The sequence below is a fragment of the Mytilus trossulus genome, chromosome 10 (assembly GCF_036588685.1).
Source record: "Mytilus trossulus isolate FHL-02 chromosome 10, PNRI_Mtr1.1.1.hap1, whole genome shotgun sequence".
NCBI lineage: Eukaryota > Metazoa > Mollusca > Bivalvia > Mytilida > Mytilidae > Mytilus > Mytilus trossulus.
In genome coordinates, this window is record NC_086382.1 from 7623118 (window position 1) to 7647691 (window position 24574).

Below are 24574 nucleotides of genomic sequence, written 5' to 3' on the forward strand. Positions count from 1 at the left end.
TACCTGTGCCGAGGATGACATTTTTTTTTTTTTATTATTATTGAGACAAAACCTTCCTAAAGTAGAGTACTCTTATCAATCCCTTGATAAAGGTGTCAGACCACCAATTCAAAATCCCTATCTATTCAACCAAATTTTGCAATTGTCACAGCCTTCTTAAAAATTTACCGTATGTTTAACTTAATAGAAACCAGGTATATCCTGAATTGTACATGTATCTCTTTTCTACATGCTAGTTTTCAACCCATATTTAAAATCGTATAAGAAAGAACTGCCTTTCGGAAGACAAGTACTACTAAAAATGACCCCTGGTTTTCTGGAAATCTTAAATTAATATACCAGGAGCGCATAAACCCTCAATTTCTGGTGCAAAATCATAGACAAGTAAATTTTGGCTAAAATTAGTCTAAATATATTTCTCTTTCACTAATAGTTTTTTGCAAATTTGTAGGTTAGTTTAAGTAAACAATGACATAAAAAGCACTATTTTGTGTCAGAGTAGGATGACTTTTGCATACGTTCTAAATTGGAGAGACTGAATTGTTGGTTTGACACCTAAACGTCTACGATTAGAAATTCACCTTTTTTTAGTAATATAAACGTTGCACTTTGTTACATTTTTCATTTGACTGTTTTGTAATATGCCCAAAAACTAAAATATAGAAAATACTAAATGTGTAAAAGTTATTACTTTTTTTTGTAGAGTTATTAACAAGATATATGCAAAAGTCTTATGTAGATGAGTCGCGCGTCTGGCGTATTTAAAAATCATAAGCCTGGTACCTTTTGATAGCTATTATTTGTGTGTGTCTCTGTCTTGTATGTTCTCCAATTTATTTGTATTGTAGTCCTGTCATGTAATGTTGTCATTTTTAATGTTTTATTTAACATTGCCATAAAAGCGGGCGGTTTGGCTAGCAACAAAACCAGGTTCAACCCACCATGTTTTCTTAAAATGTCCTGTACCAAGTCAGGAAAATGGCCATTGTTATATTATAGTTCGATTCTGTGTGTGTTGCATTTGAGTGTTGTGTTTCTGTTGTGTCGTTGTTTTCTTCTTATATGTTATGTGTTTCCCTCAGTTTTAGTTTGTAACACGGATTTGTTTTTATCTCAATCGATTTATGAATTTCGAATAGCGGTATACTACTGTTGCCTTTATTTAGATAAGCGCATACTTTTCGTTTTAATTTGAGTCTGTACTATTTCTTAGAAGTAAATAGTAAGAACATTTAGAAGTATGTAATTTATTTGATAATATTACTTAGGTGATATGAGTTTGGTCGATGGAATGGTTTCGTCATTTCTTTTTATGACATGATTGTTAACTAGAGCAAATATGACAAGAATATACTGATAAAATTGAGACTAATTTAGATATTGGAACTTTTTTATCACCATATGGCCTTCAACGATGAACAATTACTGTTTAATAAGCCATAAAGTACCCCGATCGAAAACAATTCAAACAAGAAAATTACCGCCTGAATTATGTAAAAAAAAACAGTAAGCGAAAACCAAAAACGATATATGTACATGTAACAATAAATGACAAACTTGGAATTATGTGCTAACATTCGACTTAAAGGATAACATACCTGAGGAAGTCTTTAAAACACTAAAGGTAGATAGGATAGAAAATGGCGGCAAACGAGCCTATATTATTTAGGTCTTTAATGAATACATGATGTGATCCCTCACTTAATGATACAAAATAGAATAAATCAAGTCAGTTTATTAGGAAACAGAGACATTCTGCATTCTCCATTTTGTTCAATATTTTCTTTTTCTTTTTTACAACAGACATTTTAACTGAAGTCATGAAATTACCCTGGACAATGTTTTATATAGTTTTAAGTGAAGAAGGACCAACTTGTGTGTCGTTGCGCTTATAACGTGAATTAATTTAAATAATTACAAGAGTAAATCTATTGAACCGAATGTAATTGTTCTCGAAATAAACATTTTCTCACCTCGTAAACTGGATAAATTTATGCAAAAAAAACAACCCAATAAAACAATTCAATCAGGGCAACAACCTTGTGGCTGATGCAGATGATTGCTTGTGCAATATACTTCTTTTAGTTTAACCATTTAAATTTGATATTAAAAAAGGTACAAGCGACTTTTTTTTCTAACAATGAATGCATTTTCAAAACATAACAAATGTTAATACAGAACCAAATACGTATCAATTTTTATTTGTTATCATATTTTCTTTCATAGGATCTGACAGTTCATAATTTTAATGCTTACCATGTTCGAATTAATGCCCTGATTTTCATTGTTTGTCGTTGATAACAGAGGACATTATTTGTTTCCATTAATTTCTGCATATTTAAAATGGATAGTTCTTTACTTCTTTCTATTCAATATCTTCCGTCATTAAATAAATACTTTCTCTAAAAATTGAGACTAAAATATTTTAATTATCGAGATAAAGTTTTTACTTTTTTCAATACCATTTTAAAATGTTGTGCACAACAAATAAGCGAAACTATGCAAATGCGGATCAATTGGTCTCCTTTTCACTTCCAAACCTCATAATTTAATTGAAAATCTTTTGGATAGTGTGGTGTTAAAAGATTTTGAGGAGTTTAGATACAGAAAAGGGTTTATTACGAAATATATTACCTTGTATAGTGGTTCCAAATGGGATTGCTCTTTGTATTTTAAGACTGTCTTTTATAGTTCGTAAGACAAAACAATTGCTTGTTTTATGAACAATATACAGGAAAACAGAAAAACGGCAGCTATATTTGACATTAAAAACAATGTCGAGTGTGCATGATCATCATGCTGGTCGTCATTATCGTTTAGACAGGATTGCATCCGGCGATTTCCTAAAATCAGCTGCTTTTATATACTTTGAGTTTGCTTACCGCTATTATGACAATTCTCTGAAATAGCTTAGAATTGTCAAGTTGCCTAAAATAACTACGTTAAATTCAAAATAAGGACAGGATGATGTGGTTCATGTATGATTACCAATGACATCTATAGACCAAAAACGAAGGATGACAATATATAGGCTACCGCTTTCAACCGTTTGATAACCTTATAGTAAGCTGAAAACAACCCGATACAACACTTGTTAAAAATTGAATAACCGAAAACTACTTCAAAGTCAATTACTAATATTAACATGAAGCATCAGTTGGGATTTAACAAATAAATCAAGAGGCACAAGTACACGGAGTACACAAATTACCGTTATTTAAAACAGTTATCGAACGCGAAGTCATCACCTAATTTCAATGAATAAGTAAACATATTCTCTCTGACTTGTACAAATAAAGTGTGAAGACACCATAAGCAGTTTCAGCATTTGGTTTAGCTTTTGGATGTGATCGCATGCCATTATACCCGACATAATTGTGCATCATGTATTAATTGTATAAGAGGATTGTAATTTGTGTTTTAAGAAACATAATCACATTAGTTATTCTTTGCACCACACATAATTAATTATATTTTCTATTTTGTTGTTTTTAAAAAACAGGACACTAGCCAATAATCCCTTTGACTGTTCAACTTGTGATGTGAAAGAATTGAAGGATTTTCTTCAAAAGAATAATAATTTGGGAAATTCCGGTGCGAAGTGTGAAGGTGAATTAACATGGTTAATTGATCATACCTTCAACAACTGTAAAGGTAATATAATATAATATATATATTGGAAGAAACAACAATAACAACGTGGGAAGAAAACAAAGGTATGCAGCATGCAGCTATTTTTTTGCATATGACCAAGGCAAATAATACAACATTTGTTTGTATCAATGAGTTTGCCTTCAACAATTTGGTAATCAAACAATCACAAACCAGTCACACAATATTATTTTTTTGTGTAAATAGAGGAGATGTGGGTTGATTGACAATGAAAAGCACATCAACCACAGATCAAAGGACACTGCTGCAAGTAGCTAAGGTGAACTTACGTATTAATCATGGCCATTAGACATAATAAGCTGTAAAAGGCCCAGCGATTTAAAAAAACGAAACCATTGAACCATCCCTTTAACATTTGACAGGAGTGTAACTGGTCAACATAGTAATAAACCGTTGAACCATCTCTTTAACACTTGACAGGAGTGTAACTGGTCAACATAGTGATAAACCGTTGAACCTTCCCTTTATCATTTGACAGGGGTGTAACTTGTCAACATAGTGATAAACCGTTGAACCTTCCCTTTAACATTTGACAGGGGTGTAACTGGTCAACATAGTGATAAACCGTTGCACCTTCCATTTAACATTTGACAGGGGTGTAACTGGTCAACATAATGATAACCCGTTGAACCTTCCCTTTAACATATGACAGGGTTGTGACTGGTCAACATAGTGATAAACCGTTGAACCATCCCTTTAACATTTGACAGGGGTGTAACTGGTCAACATAGTGATCAACCGTTGAACCATCCCTTTAACATTTGACAGGGGTGTAACTGGTCAACATTGTGATACAATGTAAACCGTTGAACCTTCCCTTTAACATTTGACAGGGGTGTAACTGGTCAACATAGTAATAAACAGCTGAACAACTTGGAAATTACTTTGCTTATTTGATCGATGCGATTCACAAACAAACAACTTAAAAAAAGACACACAGTAAAATCAGGTTTTCAACAGCCTAACATATCAATCAGAACAATAGCAAATAACGAAATGTGATATTCTCTCCACTTAGACAAATATAGACCCCTTTTGGTTATCTTTTCCCTATTTTCTGCTATAAAAGCCCCAACGTAAATGTAGACATACATAATGAAATTAAGATCAATAATCAAAATATCTTTTTTTATACACCATTTGAGGAAGTAACAACTGTTATTCGACTTTAAAGATAATAAATCCACGCATTTGATTTCCAAATTTGGCTGATGAAGTTTCAGTTTTAGTCCTCAGTTTTAATCTGTTTGCACATTTTATTTATATCTACATCAGTATTGTATATGCAATATAAACAATACTATGTGTTCCTATAAAATACACGCGTTTGGTGCAGTTATTTTTTTTATTTCAAATTGGAAAGCTTACAATGAATCATTCATTGCAACGAGTTGAAGGGGAACATTCATTGAGATTTAACCACCTTATCATTGATACGTATTTCTGCATGCCAACGGTAGCTACATACGAATAACACAACATACATGTAGGGACTAAATATTTTACATTGTTCTATTTAGGGCTATATATATATTGACAGACTCGCAATAATATTGACTGACTTTACCCAATTTGTGTTTGTTGTATGGATATTTTAATATTAACAAACAAGCGTTGCCTTAAATACCATACAAATGAATAAAATTACTGTTTAAATTTTCAATATATCGTTATATATTGATACATCTGAAGCATTGCTCAAAAAGTAAAATAACAAAAGTACCCTACTCAGAAGAAAACTTTAAACAGAAAATATTTAAGCAAATGACAAAATCAAAACCTCAAACACATCTGGTACAGGCATTTTTTTATGTAGAAAACGGTGGATTAAACCTGGTTTTATAGCTAGCTAAACCTCTCACTTGTATGACAGTCGCATAAAATTCCATTATATTGACAACTATGTGTGCACAAAACAAACAGACATTACAGGTACAAATCTCAAAAATAAGAGTACAACGGTCAACATTGTGTTATAATCTTAATCATTACAAAAACAAGCAAATATATCAACAAAGACAAAGAAAACGGAATATAGACAAAGCATATCATCAAAAACGAAAGATAAAAATATAAAAATTTACAAAAAGTAAATTCTAGTTGACCTAAATCAACTGTGCACTTAGTTTCAGACTGAACCCCCGAGTGGAAGTTAAAGGATCCATTTCAAAATACAATGTCTATATTCAGAAAAAAGTTGAACATACTATTTGTATTCAATGTAAAAGAATATGTGATCCTTGAAAACCTTTTATCCAACTTGGGCAAAAATGCCAAACATGTGTTACGCATGTACCTTGAAACGCATGAGTGACACGCACGCTTCCTGTCACGTATGAAAAACATGCGTCGCACACATGCGTTCACATGTGAATCGCACGTGTCTAAATGTACGCATTTACCACGCATATATTTGAAAACACATGTGACACATGCGATATACACATGTGAAACGCATCGTTATGAAAACACATGTTTTATATGCATTATTAGCATTTGTCATATATATATATAATTTTACATTATTGTAAGCGTGAAATTTGTCATATGAATATCTTGTTGAAAACTCACATGCATGTGAATCGCTAATGTATATAAATACGCATGTGTCACGCATGTGTTTGATAAGATGTAAATACAGAAAAAAACAGTTTTTTGAATTATACATTTTATTCCTGTTTAGATGATATACTGTGGTAGAGATGAGAAATTATATTTTTTTATAAAAACATTATATTACCTAGAACTTATTTTGGACAGCTTCATTGACTAATCAATAAGATATTTATTCTATTGCGTTTTGATATATTTTTTTCATACAAGCCTTTTCTTATTTGTAATATTTTTATGTGAAAAGTCAATCCGAATGATAAAAAGCTTGATCTATTGTCATAAAAAAATCCCTGGAGTTTCAATAACTGCAAAGAAAAATGAATATTACATACAAATGTCCTCTTAACATGAGTTATCTCCCTTGATTTGTGTTAAAAGAACTGTTCCCTTTTCAACAAACTAATAAGACAGGTAATATCATAAGCTTTGAAAACCACATATGTTAAAACAGTATGACATACAAATCATTCAACTCCAAGTCAGGACGCAAAATAGCTCCTTATGAGTATCCGCCGCCCCTTCCCCCAACCCCACCCCCCCCAAAAAAAAGGTAATAAAGAAAATATAGTGTCCAATGTGTCGACTTTTTAACAATATTTAATTTCCTACATATTTATCAGTGGCAGATTTAGATTTTGAAAAGGTTAATGTACAACTTTGATAAGTTTTGAATTTGTTAACAATTATTACAACTCAGAAATACAACTTCAGATGAGTGAGTAATACAAAATACTATTTTTCCCCTGTTACGGGTGCCTGATGAAAAACAAATCCCCTGCTCATATATGATGAAAATTTCATTAACATCAGTCAGGCATTTTCGTCATTTATGTTCTGTCCCTTAAGCTAGCCTAAAATTCAAATAAACTGATTTTCCTAGAATGATGCTTTGGTGACATGTTTGCTAATTTACCTTTGACGTGTAGCTTTCATCTCTAGTTTTTTTTAAACAGAATGAATCAACTTCCTAGCAATACCAATTCAAAATGTAAATGGCGGGATGTATAAATATTGTAAAAATGAATAAATTAAATACTTTAGGCAAAAAGTCTTCGTGCCGCTATCCAAGATTCTTCTGTCCGAAATCAATTTTTTTTAAAACGGGTGTTATACGCAGACAACAAGGAACGACAAACGAAGAACGCTAAACAGACTAACAGAATTATTTCATCTGTGGATTAACCGGAAAAAATGTGAATAAATCGAAAAGAAACAATCAAAGATCTTCAACCCTCCTTCTCTTTATATCTTAATCACTGGATCTTCAATCATTATATGTGCTTCATTGGAGTAGCTGTGGTTTTAGGTTTACAAGGAGGATTTCAAATAACAACTCACTTTGTTTAGAATCAAGAAATGTGATGATACGTAGCACTGAGTGTTGTATTTACTTAAATATTCTCATGAATCTCTCATATAAGCTTGATAAACAGTTTACATGACATCTTGTCACTTTAACAAAATTTGTCTGTAGATATAGCTGTTGCGTGCTGGATGATTGACCAACTAATATAAGTAATGCAGCATCCCCTTAATCACTGTGCTTATTTTTTTCGAAAATCTGTATTGTTTTTTTTAATGATCTTTGGGTATTTATAAATTGTTTCACATTTAATGAATGAATATGTAGAGTCCATTCTACTATACTCTTTAGCTGCACACCAGAACTACAGTTGATATCTTCCATCATTGTTATGTATGAGGTCATTTAAGCAAAGACATATCTGATCAAGGCACCATCAGTTTACATGAGTTTCTAACGCATGTATTACATGTGTAGTATGAAACGCAATGATAACATACGTGAATCATGAGTATCACATGCGTTTTTCACACATGTGTCACATGCATTGCAGGAAATGTTTCAAATACAAACGTGTGACACGCAAGTGAAATGCATATTTGCATGTGTATCGTTAATTAAAGAATAAGAAACATAGACAGTCGAAACTTGAATTCATCAAACAAATGGACCAGATTATTCATGAAATATATATTCATATATATATATATAATGAAAACTATAACACAAATTCCCATACGTTTCGGCCATTACAGCCTTCTTCATTGGAATAAATTACAACATTGAAACAACAATTACATCGCTTGGATACATTACGTTATAATAACTTCTATGACGTTCCTTTGCCGCGTTTTTCGCTTTTTTAATATAAATATATTTATTATCGTTCCTACATTGTGTTGAGTCCTTCAGGTTCTAAAGTTTTTATTTTTTTCATCCAAAAGGCTTCTTTAGTTTTTCTGTAAGTTTCTGTTCCAAATACTCTCTCTATTGCGGTACCTTTCAAATTTGTTATTGAATGATTGTTTTTAATGAAATGGTTGGCTACTGGATCTTCTGTTGTCTTTGTTCGTTTTTTTGAAAAGTTCAATAACATTCGTTGATATAGTTTGTCCTACATATATAACTTTTTCACATTTTGTACAACTAATAGCATATATCACGCCTACGGTTTTACAATTTATTTGTCCCTGAATGGTATATGCTTTGCCGGTGTTGTCACAAAATACCTTGGTTTCATTTATATGTGAGCGTAAGGCACAATTTTTACCACAAGGTCCACATCAATTAATTTGTTAATAAAATAGTAAATAATGCTTTTTGTGCACTTGTATGTCTTTTATGTTGTTATCACGTTTAAATGCCATGATAGGCGGATCGGGGAATATTTTTTTAGTCTTTCGGATTGATGGAAAATTTTAGGATGCTTTCTAAGAATTGAATGTACATTTAGAAAAAGTAATTTCTTTATAATTATATATATAATTCCGGGGAGGAAGTAACGAATCAAATCTACTCTAACATCGTTAGGTAAATTTTCTAGGCACTTTATATATATATATATATATATATATATTTATAAACGAGTCTAAATTGAAAACTACGTTCAAACATATGACTGCGTTGGATAAAAACCGCAATTGTTATACGTGTGCATGTAAAACAAATTTCGTTGTAAAAGGGTATACAAACAGCACAAAAAACATTTTCCAAAAGACCAAAAAAGTGAAAAAGTATATTTAAACAAAACGCATTAGCTTAACAGGTCGAACAACTGATGTTCTTTAACCCTGCTGACTGCCATTGGGGATTGCCAAATAAAATTGATCACAAGATGTAACAAAATAGATCTTAATATAAATTTAATACTAAACAGAACATTTGTTTTAACTTGTGGCCACGATGTTATGCCACAAACATACGGTGTGAATATTTTTTTAGTATACCAGATCCGGGTTTCGACAATAAATGTTTCTTCAGTGATGTTAAGGATCGAAACGGTATTTGGAAGGCCATATAACAAAAACCATCATTTTTAGATAAACTCTTTAATTTTAAGAGTCAATATAATATATAGGATGAACGGATCAAATAAACCGGAGGGAAAATATGATACAAGCCCAAACAAAAACATATAAACGAGTCTAAATTGAAAACTACGTTCAAACCTATGCATATTTTAGATATTACTCGTCTAAACATCAACCCAACAATGTTAGATGTCAAGCGCTTCTAGGCTGTCGAGAAAATGTTATCAATTGAATATCAAATGAAAACTACGTTCAAACCTATGATTGCGTTGGATAAAAACCGCAATTTTTATTCGTGTGCATGTAAAACAAATTTCGTTGTAGAAGGGTCTAAAAACAGCACAAAAACATTTTCCAAATTACCAAAAAAGTGAAAAAGTATATTTATATATATGACAAACAGGTCGAACAACTGATGTTCTTTAAACCTGCTGACTGCCATTGACGATTGAGAAATAAAATTGATGACAAGATGTAATAAAATGAATTTAATACGAAACAGAAAATTTTCTTAACTTGTGGCCACGATGTTATGCCACAAACATACGGTGTCAATATTTTTTAGTACACCAGATCAACAATAAATGTCTCTTCAGTGATGTTAGGGATCGAAACGGTTTGTGGATGGCCATATAACAAGTACCCTAATTTTCAGATAAACTCTTGAATTTTAAGAGTCAATATATGATGAACGGATCATATAAACCGGAGGGAAAATATGATACAAGCCAAAACAAAAGAATATAAACGAGTCTAAATTGAAAACTACGTTCAAACCTATGCATATTTTAGATATTACTCGTCTAAACATCAACCCAATAATGTTAGATGTCAAGCGCTTCTAGGCTGTCGAGAAAATGTCATCAATTGAATATCAAATGACTTGTTCATACGTAGTTCTCGTTTATACTGTTCAAATAAAGTTGTCATGCTTAATGAACATAAAAAAGATGAAATCAAATAAATGAAAAAGACAATATGGTCAGTCATGAAACTGTATTTGGAGGGCTTTAGTCTTTTGGGGAAAGTTGTCTTAATATATTTCAACTTATGCGGTTTGTTTTTATAATTTAAAAACCAGTAATTACTTAGCTGAAAATCGTCTGCTAATTCAACTGGATAGCCTTAAGGTATAAAATGTAAATACATTTGTAAGTGAGTGAAACCTGCTCACACTTTTATGTTATATCTTTATCATTTGATTTAGATTGTTCGAATTAGACGTAAAATTTTCATGTGCGTCAATCATGTCTATAGAGTACATTTCAGTGCAGGAAATTAAATCAAGATATCAAACTATTGACAAATACTGTTCTGGCATAAGATGGTATAGTCTATTTTCATATAACCGACTTCAGACTCAGGAAAATATTTTTTTTTAAACAGGATACCTGCAATTTGGTAGGAAATTCTTATACTCGGTCAAGTGAGAGATAGCTTACGGTCGGTGAATTTGGGGAAATAATTTACTGTATTATCTTTTCTTTAGAACATACTCACCCCTTCTCGTCCAATGAAAAGTCAGTTTTTTGCCCTCTACTTTTCATAGTACATGGTTTTCCATGCACTATGTAATGCTATCCATGAATGACCTTTCATTGTTAGTCAATTATGAAAGTGGACTATTAATAGTTGCACTAACGAAGTGTTCAATCCCCTAAGGCATTGTCCTTGGGAAAATAGCCTACTGATTAAAGATGAAAAAGATTAAAATAAAAACATTTTGAATTTTACAAAATTTCATGCATTTTCTAATGGTACACATATATAGAATAAACAACAAAAAAATAGTTAAGGATATAGGTAAAATAATACTTATTTAATTTGTATACCTGACATTTGAGGGATTTCTTTCTCAAGAAAACAATGCCAGACTGCTGATATATAAAGCAAAGATTTTGTTGTTGTAGAAACACAAATACATGTAAATTTATCAATAAAAAATAAGCATTTAATGTTGAAGGGTCTGAATTTAAATATTTATACAGAGAGTTTTATATTTATTAAAAAAAAGTCAAATTTCAAAAATGGGATTTATATAACATTGTGTTGCTTTTTAAATTAAAAATATCAAGATGTATAAGTTTTTAATTTTACCTTAAGCAGAAGAAAAACAATTTATCCATACGGTCCTCACAAATTATGTCCAAGCTTTTTCATTCCATCCATTGAAATGCTGATTACCTATGTTTTACATTTAGTTCATTATAAAAAGTGAACTCTTATTGAGGTTTGAATATTACAATGAAAGGATAAATTGTAAGGTCACTCGAAAGTGTGAATATGTTCTAAATTGGGCAGACAATATCTGGTCATGTTTTATGAAGATTTTAGCCCTCGGCTTCGCCTAGGGCTTAAATCTTCATAAAACATGACCAAGTATTGTCTAACCTATAAATACATACCAAATCATTGAAAAATAGTGGACTTTTTCCTACTGTTTTTTAAATTGCACTGATTGTACCTTGATTTGATTTTTTAAGTTGCTCTTAGTTGACCGAGTACCAGACTGTATTAACAAAGAGTAAGTAACTTGTCGAGAAATGTTAGACACCGGAGTCACAAGTCGGTCACATGCAAAATATCATATTAATTGAATAATTAAATAATTTAAAAAAAAGTATGCCTGTGCATATAAACATTTTCCTCCTGTATCTTGAATTGTTAAATAATAGAAATCAATATGTCTCAATCTGTAATGCTATATACAATTTGAGACCGGAATATGGCAGGCCGTTTTAATATTTATTCTATTTTCAAGATATCTTATATAGTTGATATGATATGTCAATCAGATATCTAATAAAGTTAATCAGATATCTTATACAGTTAATCAGATATCTTATAAAGTTAATCAGATATCTTATAAAAATAATAAGATATCTTATAAAAATAATAAGATATCTTATAAAGTTAATCATAGATCGTATTGAATAAATACGATAGCTGAATTAACTGAATAAGAAAAAAATAAATCAAATACAATATATATTTAAGCAATAAATACATATATCTAATTTAATCAATAAGATGTTATTTAATTGATATGATATCTAATTTTTTAAAAACAAAATTTTACAACTGCAATAAAGAATTATTTTTTCATTGTGACCGAATATATTACTAAAAACGATATCTTATAAACCAATGATTTTTCTAAAAGATAAAAGAGAGGCGAAGAATATTATAGAGTCATTTAAACTCATAAGTTGAAAATAAACTGACAACGTCATTGCTTAAAAAGAAAAATACAAACAGACAAATAACAGTACACAAAACACAAAATAGAAAACGTAAAACTGAGCAAGACGAACCTTACCTAATGGGGGTGATATCAGGTTCTCCGGAAGTGTTAGCAGAAGCTGCTTCGCATGTGACACCCGCCGTGTTGCTCATGTTAGTACAAATACGTGAATGATTAAAATTCATTAGGTCAAATTTCGGGAACAAGGAAACGGGATTGAAGTTACAACATTTGGAACATATCCGCTATCATCTGGTAAATGGAAATGGATATAACATAGGGGTCAACCAACTCGTGATAAAAAAACGATATCTTATAAACCAATGATATCTCTTATGGATATGATAAGATATCTTATAGATAAAATAGGATATCTTATAGATAAAATGGGATATCTTATAGATGAAAAAGGATATCTTATTGATAAAATAATATATTTTATAGATAGAATAACTTATCTTTATTTGGCTTTTTAACTATTTTGATCTGAGCGTCACTGATGAGTCTTATGTAGACGAAACGCGCGTCTGGCGTATAAAATTATAATCCTGGTACTTTTGATAACTATTATCGTATATATGAAACAAGATATCTTATTGACGAGTTAATATATCGTATAGATAAAATAAAATACTATTATTTATCAAATTATTATCTTGTAAAGTACAGTATATTTTGAAATATTTATTAGATATTTAATGTTGTTTGAAAAATAACAAGATATGTGATATGCGACTGTCATACAAGTGAGAGGTTATGCTAGCTTTAAAACCAGGTTGAATCCACCATTTTCCAGAAAAGGAAATTACTGTACCAAGTCAGTAATATGACAGTTGTTTTCCATTTGTTTAATGTGTTTGAGCTGCTTATTATGCCATTTGATAAAGGCCTTTCCGTTTTGAATTCTCCTTGAAGTTCTATATTTTTGTCATTTTACTTTTCATGAACGCTCGACAACTAGTACACGTAACAATGAAAATGTATCCTTACTTTATTGACTGTGCATTTGTGCGCATATTGTTAGATTTCTGAATAAACCAAGTTTTATTACAAGTATTTGTCTCGATCTAACATCATAAATTATATGGACTGTTCGCTTAATTTGTGATGTACTTCTGATTAAAATGCATTTATTGAATCAAATACGAAACTTCGTTGTAGACTTGAATGATTTTTTTTCTTTTTGAAATATTTCGTTATTTAGAGGTAACAACAGACCATAGAGAAGAAACGTCAACTGTTTCCCAGCAGCAAACAACACTTATAATCACTATTGCATGTACGACCAAATTTCGTTTAGATAATGAGGTTAACATTGCATGTTAAGGATGAAAAAAAAATAAAAAAAATACCAATACGTAATATACTAACATTAAAGGTCAATCATTTCAATTACCAGAAATGTCCATGCTTTGAACAACATTATAATATTCCTTTCTTAAGATATGCACAATTACACAACACTAATACCTGTGTTGAATTTGACAAGTTAAAATATCTTTCTCCTGATATGAATTATCCTGTTATTAGTTGTTATACTTTACAAAAGAGAGGTCAAACTAACAAACATATGTTCAATACAGTATCCTGTAGTTTGGGACCTTTTGACTGTGTCAGCGATTTGTCTACTTCTCTTTTACTTATGTACACGAAAATACGTCTTCAATTAGTTGTTTTATACTAAAATTTAATTTTATATCTTGATGAATTTACTTATATTCATAAGTAAATGTATTTCTAATTTTCTGTAACCAAATTCTGGTAAACTTCTTTTAAAATATATATTAGCTTGTCGTATCACAATTTTACCTTTTTATTCTCTATCATCTATTTTCACCAATAGCAATCATGTCAAGAGAAGCAATACTCATTTAATCATTGAAACATGATTTAGTACTGGTATAGTTTACACTTTGATTTCTAGTGAAAATAATTGTCGACAATTGCATTACTTCTTACTATATGCTGCTGTTGAATATTCATTTTCTTCAAAAGACATGTTCTTATTAATTTTATTTAATGAATGGTTAGTTCTTGCTTGTCACTGATGAGTCTTATCTAGACGAAACTCGCGTCTGGCGTATCAAATCATAAGCCTGGTACCTTTGATAACTATTCTCACATTTTTTTTTGTCAGAATCAGAAACAACAGAAGCATATCCGTCTTCTGCTGCATCAGATACTCCAGCAAGTACAACAGAACGTTCTCCAGGTAAGATTAGACCTCGTTTAATTAACGAAACAGAACATTAAATGTTTATTAAAAAAATGAAACAAAAACAAAAAATACTAAAACTTAACGTTTATCAAAAATATATTCAATATATACACACGTATTCGAGATAAAACAATGTAATTATGCTTATTGGGTGTGCATTTGCAAGTTATCAACTTTGAATCAGGGAGGATATCATAGGATAAAACACCTTTTTTAACGAAATGTATTCGTGTATAAACTGGATCAATTCACTCACAAATAAAGGTTGATGACATGTTTGTGAGTGACTTGGTCCAGTTTATACACCAATACATTCCTTAAAAAGGCATTTAATACTTATAATTCTGTAAATGAGAGATAGAAATTTAATTTCAACACTGTAACCTCTATCACACGGACATTGTATATGTGTGTCATTTAATTGGCCTGGTGCATGAATTCATATTTTGGTTAACGCAAAAAAATGCACTCCATGAAGTTTGCTATATGATAAAAAATAAACCAGAAAAATATCTTATAATCATTCAAATAGATTTTTGTGATTATTATTAAATTTTGACGATGAACGCAAAGATAAAATACAGATTTTTAACGTCACCGTCATCTTGTTTACATTGGTTACAAATAGTAGTTCGGTCAACGTCGTATATCGTTAAATTAATAACGTCAAGAGCCAAAAACGAAAGCCCTCTCGACCAATCATATAAACGTATTTCCTAATATACCAATCATATAAACGTATTCCCTAATTTACCAATCATATACGATTATTTCGATTTGGAATGTAAAATTTGTCAATATTCATTTCAAGTGACTTTTTGGACTTTTAATCAAAAAGTGCAATTTAGAACGAATATAACATTTGAACTTTAATGCTATGCCGTTTTGAGGAACGCTCACAGTAATGCAAGGCAATTGAATGGTAAGAACATAGACTTGCTGGACTATATTCATATAAAAATTTCATTAGATTGCGTATCTTTGTTTGCAATAGTCAATAATACGCATACTGACATTTTTAAGTTCAATATTTGATTGGATCCGGAACATGAACCTTCAAGGAATAATTAAAGACCGTTGACGACGTTAATTTTAATTCGAACGTAGCTAACTAAACCATTGATTTCAATCAGATTGTATAGCATCATATTATTGTTACTGTTTTGCAGGTATCATAAATACTGAAGTTATCATTTATTTATCGTGTGGAGTTGGTTTTTTTCTTATTCTCAGCTGCAGTATGGCTTGCTTTTACGTTGGCAAAAAATATCAAAACAACCAAAATCTAGGAATTAATCAAATTGTCGATATAAATAACCGCGGAACTGAGCTAGACAGTGACGCTCAAAGAAGCCCCACTGTTTCAACGGAAAGGGGAAGTGGTTACGGATATGCTGAAATAGACGAACTTGAGTTGTCTGAATTCATTTTGACACCACCTGAACAACTAAATATACAACAAGACGACAACTCAAGTGATTCGAATGATCGCATCAGTCCCCAGAGCAATGACTACTTAAACCCATATCAATCATTGTTGCCTTCCTTGCAGCAGTCAGGAAACGACCATGATTCGGATGAGTATAGCCATCCCGATGAAGAGAACAGCGCGTACACCAATCTTTACCAACCCATACGATTCAATCGACTCGACGAGTTCAGACAATATGCTAGTTGTTCAAGTGTACAATATTTCGAAGTCCTGGGCGATCCCATTGGAAACGAAAATGATGTCAATGTGCAGGAAGACAGCCAACGGCGTAGGAAAACTTGGTAGAAAACACATTGAAAAAGACAGTTCGACAGCTGTTTAATATATGCATTTATAAATATTGAATTTTAATAATTTAGTATTTTTTCTAATTTTTGTATTGTAAATTATTAATATAAATGTTCAATGCATGTGTGTGAAAAGTGTTAAGTTTAAAAGTAGACACAGCTGTCAGTGACAGTCTAATTGTAAATAGCCATATATTTTCCCAGCAGCTTAGAATAAAATAGGTTTTTGATGTAGTTTTTCATTGACAAACATTACAAAAGTTATATTGTGTAAATATATTTATGTTTGTCCATCTGATGAGTTAAGCCTTATTTAACTGATTTGTATAGTTCATTCTTATGTTGTACTGTTATAACACTGTCCCAGGTTAAGGGGAGGTTTGGGATCCCGCTATCATGTTTACTTCGCCACATTATGTATGTTTGTGTCTGTCCCAAGTCAGGACCCTGCAATTCAGTGGTTGTCGTTTGTTTATGTGTTTCATGATTGTTTTTCGTTCATTTTTTGTACATTAATAAAGCCGTTTGTTTTCTCTTATGAATTGTTTTACATTGTAATTTTTCTTTTATACCGGACTATGCGGTATGGGGTTTGTTCATTGTTGAATGCAGTACGGTGACTTATAGTTGTTAATTTATGTTTCATTTTGGTCTCCTGTAGAGAGTTGTCTTATTGGCAATCATGCAACATCTTCTATTTTTATCTTTAACCATTATATTTCGCATGTTTCCGTTAATCTGAAGATAGCAGAGGAGCAGAAAAAAGCCAATTCGCTAAATGACACACATCACGTGTGCAATATCATGACCAGTATTTTTATCAACCTAAAATGTCAACGCAATTTTTCAATACTCTTTGTTGTTTATAACTCATGATATCTTTACTGTTTTTGGTTTTGTATGTGGTCTCAAAGATACATGCAGTGAGTGTTACTGTCTGCATACATGTATATTACTTACATGTAAATATGTTTCTGTGCTATTTTAATTTGATACATTGTATTCTAACACAATTACTAGATGATGTGTTCAATATATATGTGAATAAAAAAGCAAATGTAGTCCATTTTCTTTATAAAGTAGTAGTATATGTCTACTTTGTACATTATTTGTGCTATATATAATGATAATGTTTATAAATTTGGATTATTAATAAATATAACTACTTGATATTGAATTTACGAATACTGCACTCTTACTACTGTTCTTTCATAGTGGGTTCATGCTGTATGTGTAGGATGAAATTATTTACTTTAAATGTACTATATATACTGTTTACGAATCAAAATGTTTTAGGTGATGTTACATTCAAAACAATATTTGTTTTCCATGGGAATAAAACTTTATGCTATTCGTGAGATGAGACCACTGACCCCATGCTACCCATTTGCAGTAAAAAGTATCGTCGGATAGAGATTGGAGAACTTTTGAAATATGAGCACATTCTTAATCTTTATTTGAAAGCGGCTTGTTCGTGAACGTCATTCACCTGGTTTTATATATTGATAATAAATTGTAGTTTGTATAAAAGTGAGAGGTGTCGATAGCTTTAACACAAGGACACCATTAAACAAAACTACACAACAGAAAATAGTTTAACAGCTACAAGTAAGCCTGGAAGAATTGACAAAATCTACACCGTCATCGACAGAAATTAGATCTAGCTTGCTATAAAAACAGGTTCAATCCACCATTTTCTTTAACAGAAAATGTCTGTACCAATTCAGGACTATGACAATTATTATCCATTCGTTTGCTTGTTTAAGCTTTTAATTTTGCTATTTGATTAGGGACTTTCCATTTTGAATCATCCTCGGTGTTCAGTATTTTGGTGATTTTACTTTATACAGGCTCATGAATTTTGAAAAAGGATGTCTGAGTATTGTATCATCCAGGATATTGTTCAACATTTGCTAAATCATATAAATAAGATATAAATTACGTCTAAAGCATGTGTATTGATTTCTGTTTTTATATATGTAATACTATAAAGTCCGGTGACCTGACTCAATATTTTCTTAATCTAATCGTCAAACATACTGTATGACTATATCATATATCAATGTATTCGTCGAAACAAGTACTTTTCGAAATATCGGTGTCGTCAAAAAGAAATGTGTTAAAAGTCTTGCACAGCATAATGTCAAAGATGTTTTTTTTTATTTCGTCTTTACTTTTTGTTCTTATTCAAAGATAGATGTAGCAATTTATTTGAGATTTCAAATACATACAGGTTTTGAAATCAATTACTAGTGAGTTTTTCGAAAACGTTAAAAGAAAATAATTTTATGAATATTGACATTTTAAAACACTTGTTCTAGTAATCAAGATCAACACATATAACTTTAATGATATTGTAGTCACCTTGCATGAGATTTTCCGTTACATGAGCACATACGATCTTGCAAGAATTCTGGTAGAATATGGCTTTCAAAATATGTTGAACAGTTGTTGAGCTGTCAGTTCATGAAAGGTGCTCATAATCACTACAAAGCACACTATATAGACATATTTATGAATATGGATCGTATTAATTTGAAGTTTAGTTACGTTTATCAGGTTATTATGTTATAAAACAGTGTTTGCAAGAGAAAGAACAAGTTTCTGCAAACGACCAAACCTATATTTGAGTCTTATTTTACGAAGGAATTAAGTGAGATCGAGGTTAGGCATAGACATTGTGGTATTTAGGTTTTAAGTTCGCCGCTCATAAATCACTTTCCATAACACTAGTATATATTGATTGAGGAATCAAAAAAGCAAAAAATATATAGGGGTCAATGTGCTTGTTTTTGAGATATAAGACTTTGGAATTTTGGTGGGAAAATGTTCTATCTTAATTTTTCATAGCTTTATCATAGACCAGGTAAAGTTCTCAAAAACTATTGAAAAAAAATAGTATATTATAAGATTTTTACAAATGGCTTATTATTGGACATGTAATGATTGATAAAAAGAAAAATGGGGGTCCAGGAGCAAATTTTTTAAGGCCTTTAAATGGATAAAACCTGAGGATTTCGAAAATCTGACAAAAACTCCAAAACATGACAAGCAAACAGCATTAATGGTTATAATCTCAGTTCGTTATTTCAGTTTTCGTTTCTGTTTTGTTAAAAAAAAGATTTATAGATTGGTATTCATTATTTTACTTTTATGTATCATTGTTTAATTTTCTCTTAATAGTGGAGCGGCGAATGTTGAAAAAGATTTTAAATTACCTAAATACCTCATGGAATTTTAAGGTCTTAAAATGTTTATCGATTATTCAGCTTTAGAAAAATATTTGTCGTCAATATAAAATGTGGTACAAATGACGTTAAAAATAGCCTTTACTGACGTTACCCAACTTACATCGAATACCCCACTGCCGTTTCGGAGGTCAAATTTCACAACAAACCCGTTCTAAAAAATAATTTTTGAATGAAATTGGTAAATATAGTTATTCGTGAACTTCATACAATGTAAGGGCATTTCCAAATAGTCCTAAACTTAATACTTAATGCATCTTAAAATGGTTGAAAATAACACTGTAAAAATCATCGTTTTTCATCTAGCATTATTTGCACGTGCAGTATATGTGTATTTTAAAGGAACAACAGTGAAGCCACCGTATAATACTTTAATCGACCCGATTTACCTTTTGAAGTAAATTCCTAATAATATAAATATTTGACTAAATATCTGCTTTTTATCCAGATTTCAAGTACGAATATTTGTCACAGATTTACCGACATTGTTGTGGTTTCTAGTTATAGTCACACATTCATCGATTTAGCGAAGGTCATTTGTAGTCATTTTTAAGCATATTTCTTGTTCATTTTATAATTTCCAAAGCCTTGTGATTAATTTATGTTATTTGGTATTGTTGTATACTCGTTTTTGTTGAATTGAACTGGGAAAGTGAATTTGATTTTAGGGTTCGTTTGGTTTTCAGGTGTGTTCGATTTGTTTTTTTATTCAATCACATGGACAATTTAACAATCTCGTTAAAACTGGTCCCGCTAGATGCCAAAAAAAAAAAAAGGAAAGTGGAAGTTTGTGTTGACAAATGCATTATCTGCAATTCTGTTGTTGATGAAATATTAAAAACATCAACAGAATCTGGAAGAAAAAGTCTGATTACTGCTACAGCAAAGAGACGTGATGATTTGTTCAGTTATTTGAACGAATTCTGCAATGAAACAGCAAGTGAATTACCCGTATTTAGGTATCATAGGTTATGTTATAAAAGCTACACAAGTAAGCAGAATTTAAAACCAGTATCAGCTGAAAAGGAATCACCAGATATAGGTTCCGATTTATTTATAATGAATTGTTTGGTGCCTGAAAAAATTTATCGCAATACATAAAAGTGTATTATTTGCAAAAAAAATCTCATAAAAGGGTGAAAACATTACATACAATTTCATCTGCTGAAAGGTTAGTCAATCTTATAGATGCTGCTTTTAGAGCATGCGACGATGAAATGATTAATCGAATATAGCAAGATAATTTGCTCAATAATGCAGTGTATCACGCAGCATGTTTGACCACAAACTTGGCATATAGACCAAAATCCACTGATCAATCTGCGTACGATTTGGCATTTAGCATAGTTTAAATTATAGACAGAGACCTTATTCTTGACAAAAAGTCTCTTGTTTTATCATCACTTTTGACAAGGTTTCAGTCATTTTTACCTGATAAAATAAGTAAGACATACTGTAATTCCTCTAAACATAAGGCTAAACTTGAGAGGTACTACAGGGATGTCATTGCCTTTTTTGCTCAACAAGGACAATATAAATCTAGCATTGTATTTGCTAGCGAAATTTCCATTGGAGAAGTTGTTAAGACAGGGAATAACATCAAAGCATAATTAAAAATGGTTGAGATAAAAGCCGACTTAAGTACATGTAGCTCCACCAAAACCAACGAACAAATCGGTATGCAAGTACTTTATGAAGCAGCCTCAATTTTATGACAAAAAATGGAAAATGTTTATATATCTAGAGATTATTATCGTGCAAATAACCAAGTACAAATGCATATCATTGGAAATATCAGAAGAAATGTTGTCAACCTGTTTGATAAGTTTTGTTACTTGTCTCTTGAAAAAGTCTTTTGAAACATTTTCTTCAGTATCAATGAATACTTCGCATGACATTCGGAGAAAATGTGCTACTCTCGCAGAGTGCCTGGTGTCAAGTTGTAATAACATAATTACTCCATTTAAAGTCTTATTATGCCGGTCGTTCATGCTCTGGGTGGGTGTGACTTCGCTTCAAGTTTTTTTTGGAATCGGTTAAAAGTCGGTATTTAAACTCTTTAGGACAAAACCAAACCGTTTCGGTAATCTTGTAGCATTAGGTCACCTTATGGCCTTCAACAATGAGCAAAGCCCAAATGACCATACCGCAGTCAGCTATAAAAGGCCCCGATAAGATAGTGTAAAACAATTCAAATGAAAAGCTTTCGGCATGTGAATTCGTATTTATGCATCACGTACTACGTACAATGTGGCAAAGCAAAGTTTGGTTGTCGGCAAATCTAGCCAACCGAAGTAATGGCTCCCCATGTGCCTTTGTTGGAAAACTGCTCAACATGACAAGTTTGAGCCAGTTTTCTTTGAGGGACAAATGACATCGGACTTTCTACAAGATATAATTAGTTCATGTAAGGGGGAAAACATACTAGGCAGCACGTGTTTGCAAGGAGCAGGGTCTTCCTTGCACTGATTTATGTTTTTGTCAAAATGTAGGTAGTTGTAATGAAATATCATGAAAATAGTTCTTGTAATATTTGGTAACTTTATTTTAATTTGCTCCAAGTTTTCGACGTTTCATTTGGTATGAAAATAAACTCATCATAGATACTATAACGGTCATGTCTCAATTTTAGGAATTTGTTCTACAACACGCTTGCACTAATTGAGTAACATACCAAACTCCAATGACTATATTATATAAAAAGGTATCTTGTATTGAGATAGTTTGAATTCATTTTCAGAAAAGTCAGTATCACGTCCTTGAAAACTGAAACGATTTTTTTCATGGCTGCATATTTGATTTGATTTATTAACTATGCATTTCAGATACTCTTTGAAAACTTTTTAACTATTAAAGTATTCAAGAAATGCTATTTGTCGATTTCAATTATCAATGTTTATATGTTCCTATTTTCCATTAGGCATTACGATTTGTATGTGCCATGGACTACCTTCAAAAAAGTTAAATAAAACGTTGTTCTGACCGTCATGTGCAAATATGAAACAGATTTTGTATGAACTAACGTTTTTCTACATAATACTACTCGTATAAGTTATTGAATAGATTATTAATTTTGAAAAATATCAATGGTATTGTGTCTCTAGATGAAAGTAGGATTTTTATAAGTGATGACCTTTGACCTTGATTTTCGATATTATTGTACCAGATTTGATATTGACGACACATATTTTCAAAAAGTACAGGATTTCAGCTTTCCAATGAGCTATTAAAATCCCATGAGGTATTTAGGTAATTTAAATTTCTAAAATTGTCCTCTCCGCCGCTCCACTATAATAATTGAGAAGTGATCTTCTTTAAAGATTTCCGTTTATAAGTACCATCCTGAGATTTCAATCGATTGTTTATTTAGTGGTTTATTTGTTATTAAGAATAAAACATATTTCTGTATTCCTGGAACATATTCCACTCTGTAAGGTTTTCTATAAAAACAGAATTCTTCTGCAAATTCTGAATTGCACAAGACTAATTGTTTCCGATCTACTATACAAATGAAGGTATTTTTCTCTATGGTCCGTAGTCTAATTACCAGATCACAGGTAAAGTTTCATGTGTGTTTCTGTGTTTATTTGTACCGTTCTCCTGTCGCGTATTCTGAATTTTGTAATATAAGCATGAGGTTTGACTTTTCATGAAAGCAGATCAAATCCACTATATTATCTTAAATATCAGGATATTGGTAGTTGTTATAAAATAGTCTGCGGTTAAGTATTTTGCCGTTTGTGTGTGTAGCAGTTCAGTTTTCTGCTGTTGTGTTCTGCATTCCTTTTATAGATATGATACAACATGCGATACTGATTTTGCCACGTATTGTTATTTTTATAGATATGCAGTGAACGTTAACTACATAGCACTCAAAACAACAACTGATAATACTTCTTCCAGATTTCTGTTAATATTCGATACCTTTGTAAATGATTACAACATTTTATTTGTGTCATTCTATTTATTTTGCATTTGTGGTAAGACAATATAATTTGTTTTTATCTACAAAAAGGCCTTACTATTAAGTTTTTAAATCTGCATGGCCCTCACCTCAGAATTGAATGATTTTCCCCTTACATATGATGATATTTTTTTATTTTGTTAAAATATAAGATAAACAGATCAAAATATGACAAAATCTGTATGGCATGCTGTATTACCACTCGACCAATATATTCAGCCATCAGAACTGATACTAGTTGTTCGAGTTTATACACCATGCGATATGATTTTTGCTATGAAGTTTTCTATATATATAGAAAGCAAATTTACAGATCTAACATTGTTGGGTTGATGTTTAGACTAGTTATATGTACATAATGTACACAGCCATGTATCACCATCATTGATGGCGATCCGATGGATAAATCTGTTGTAGGGTTGTCACTAACTCAGACGTACATAAATATGATTATTTTCTGTGACTGTATCTTACATTAATTTGTAGGATCCTTTACTATAGAT

General features: G+C 31.2%; 2 protein-coding genes across 2 annotated transcripts in view; one reads left to right on the plus strand and one right to left on the minus strand.

The window, feature by feature from the left end:
* The window catches only part of LOC134686800 (tyrosine--tRNA ligase, cytoplasmic-like), a 338438-nt gene that overhangs the window by 176130 nt on the left and 137734 nt on the right, over positions 1 to 24574 (minus strand). The window lies entirely within an intron of this gene.
* On the plus strand, positions 12941 to 17611 carry LOC134685978 (uncharacterized). Its single transcript, XM_063545692.1, has 3 exons — positions 12941 to 13028; positions 15000 to 15074; positions 16250 to 17611. The coding sequence occupies exons 1-3, from the start codon at positions 12941 to 12943 to the stop codon at positions 16855 to 16857; spliced, it is 771 nt and encodes a 256-aa protein (XP_063401762.1). The 3' UTR covers positions 16858 to 17611.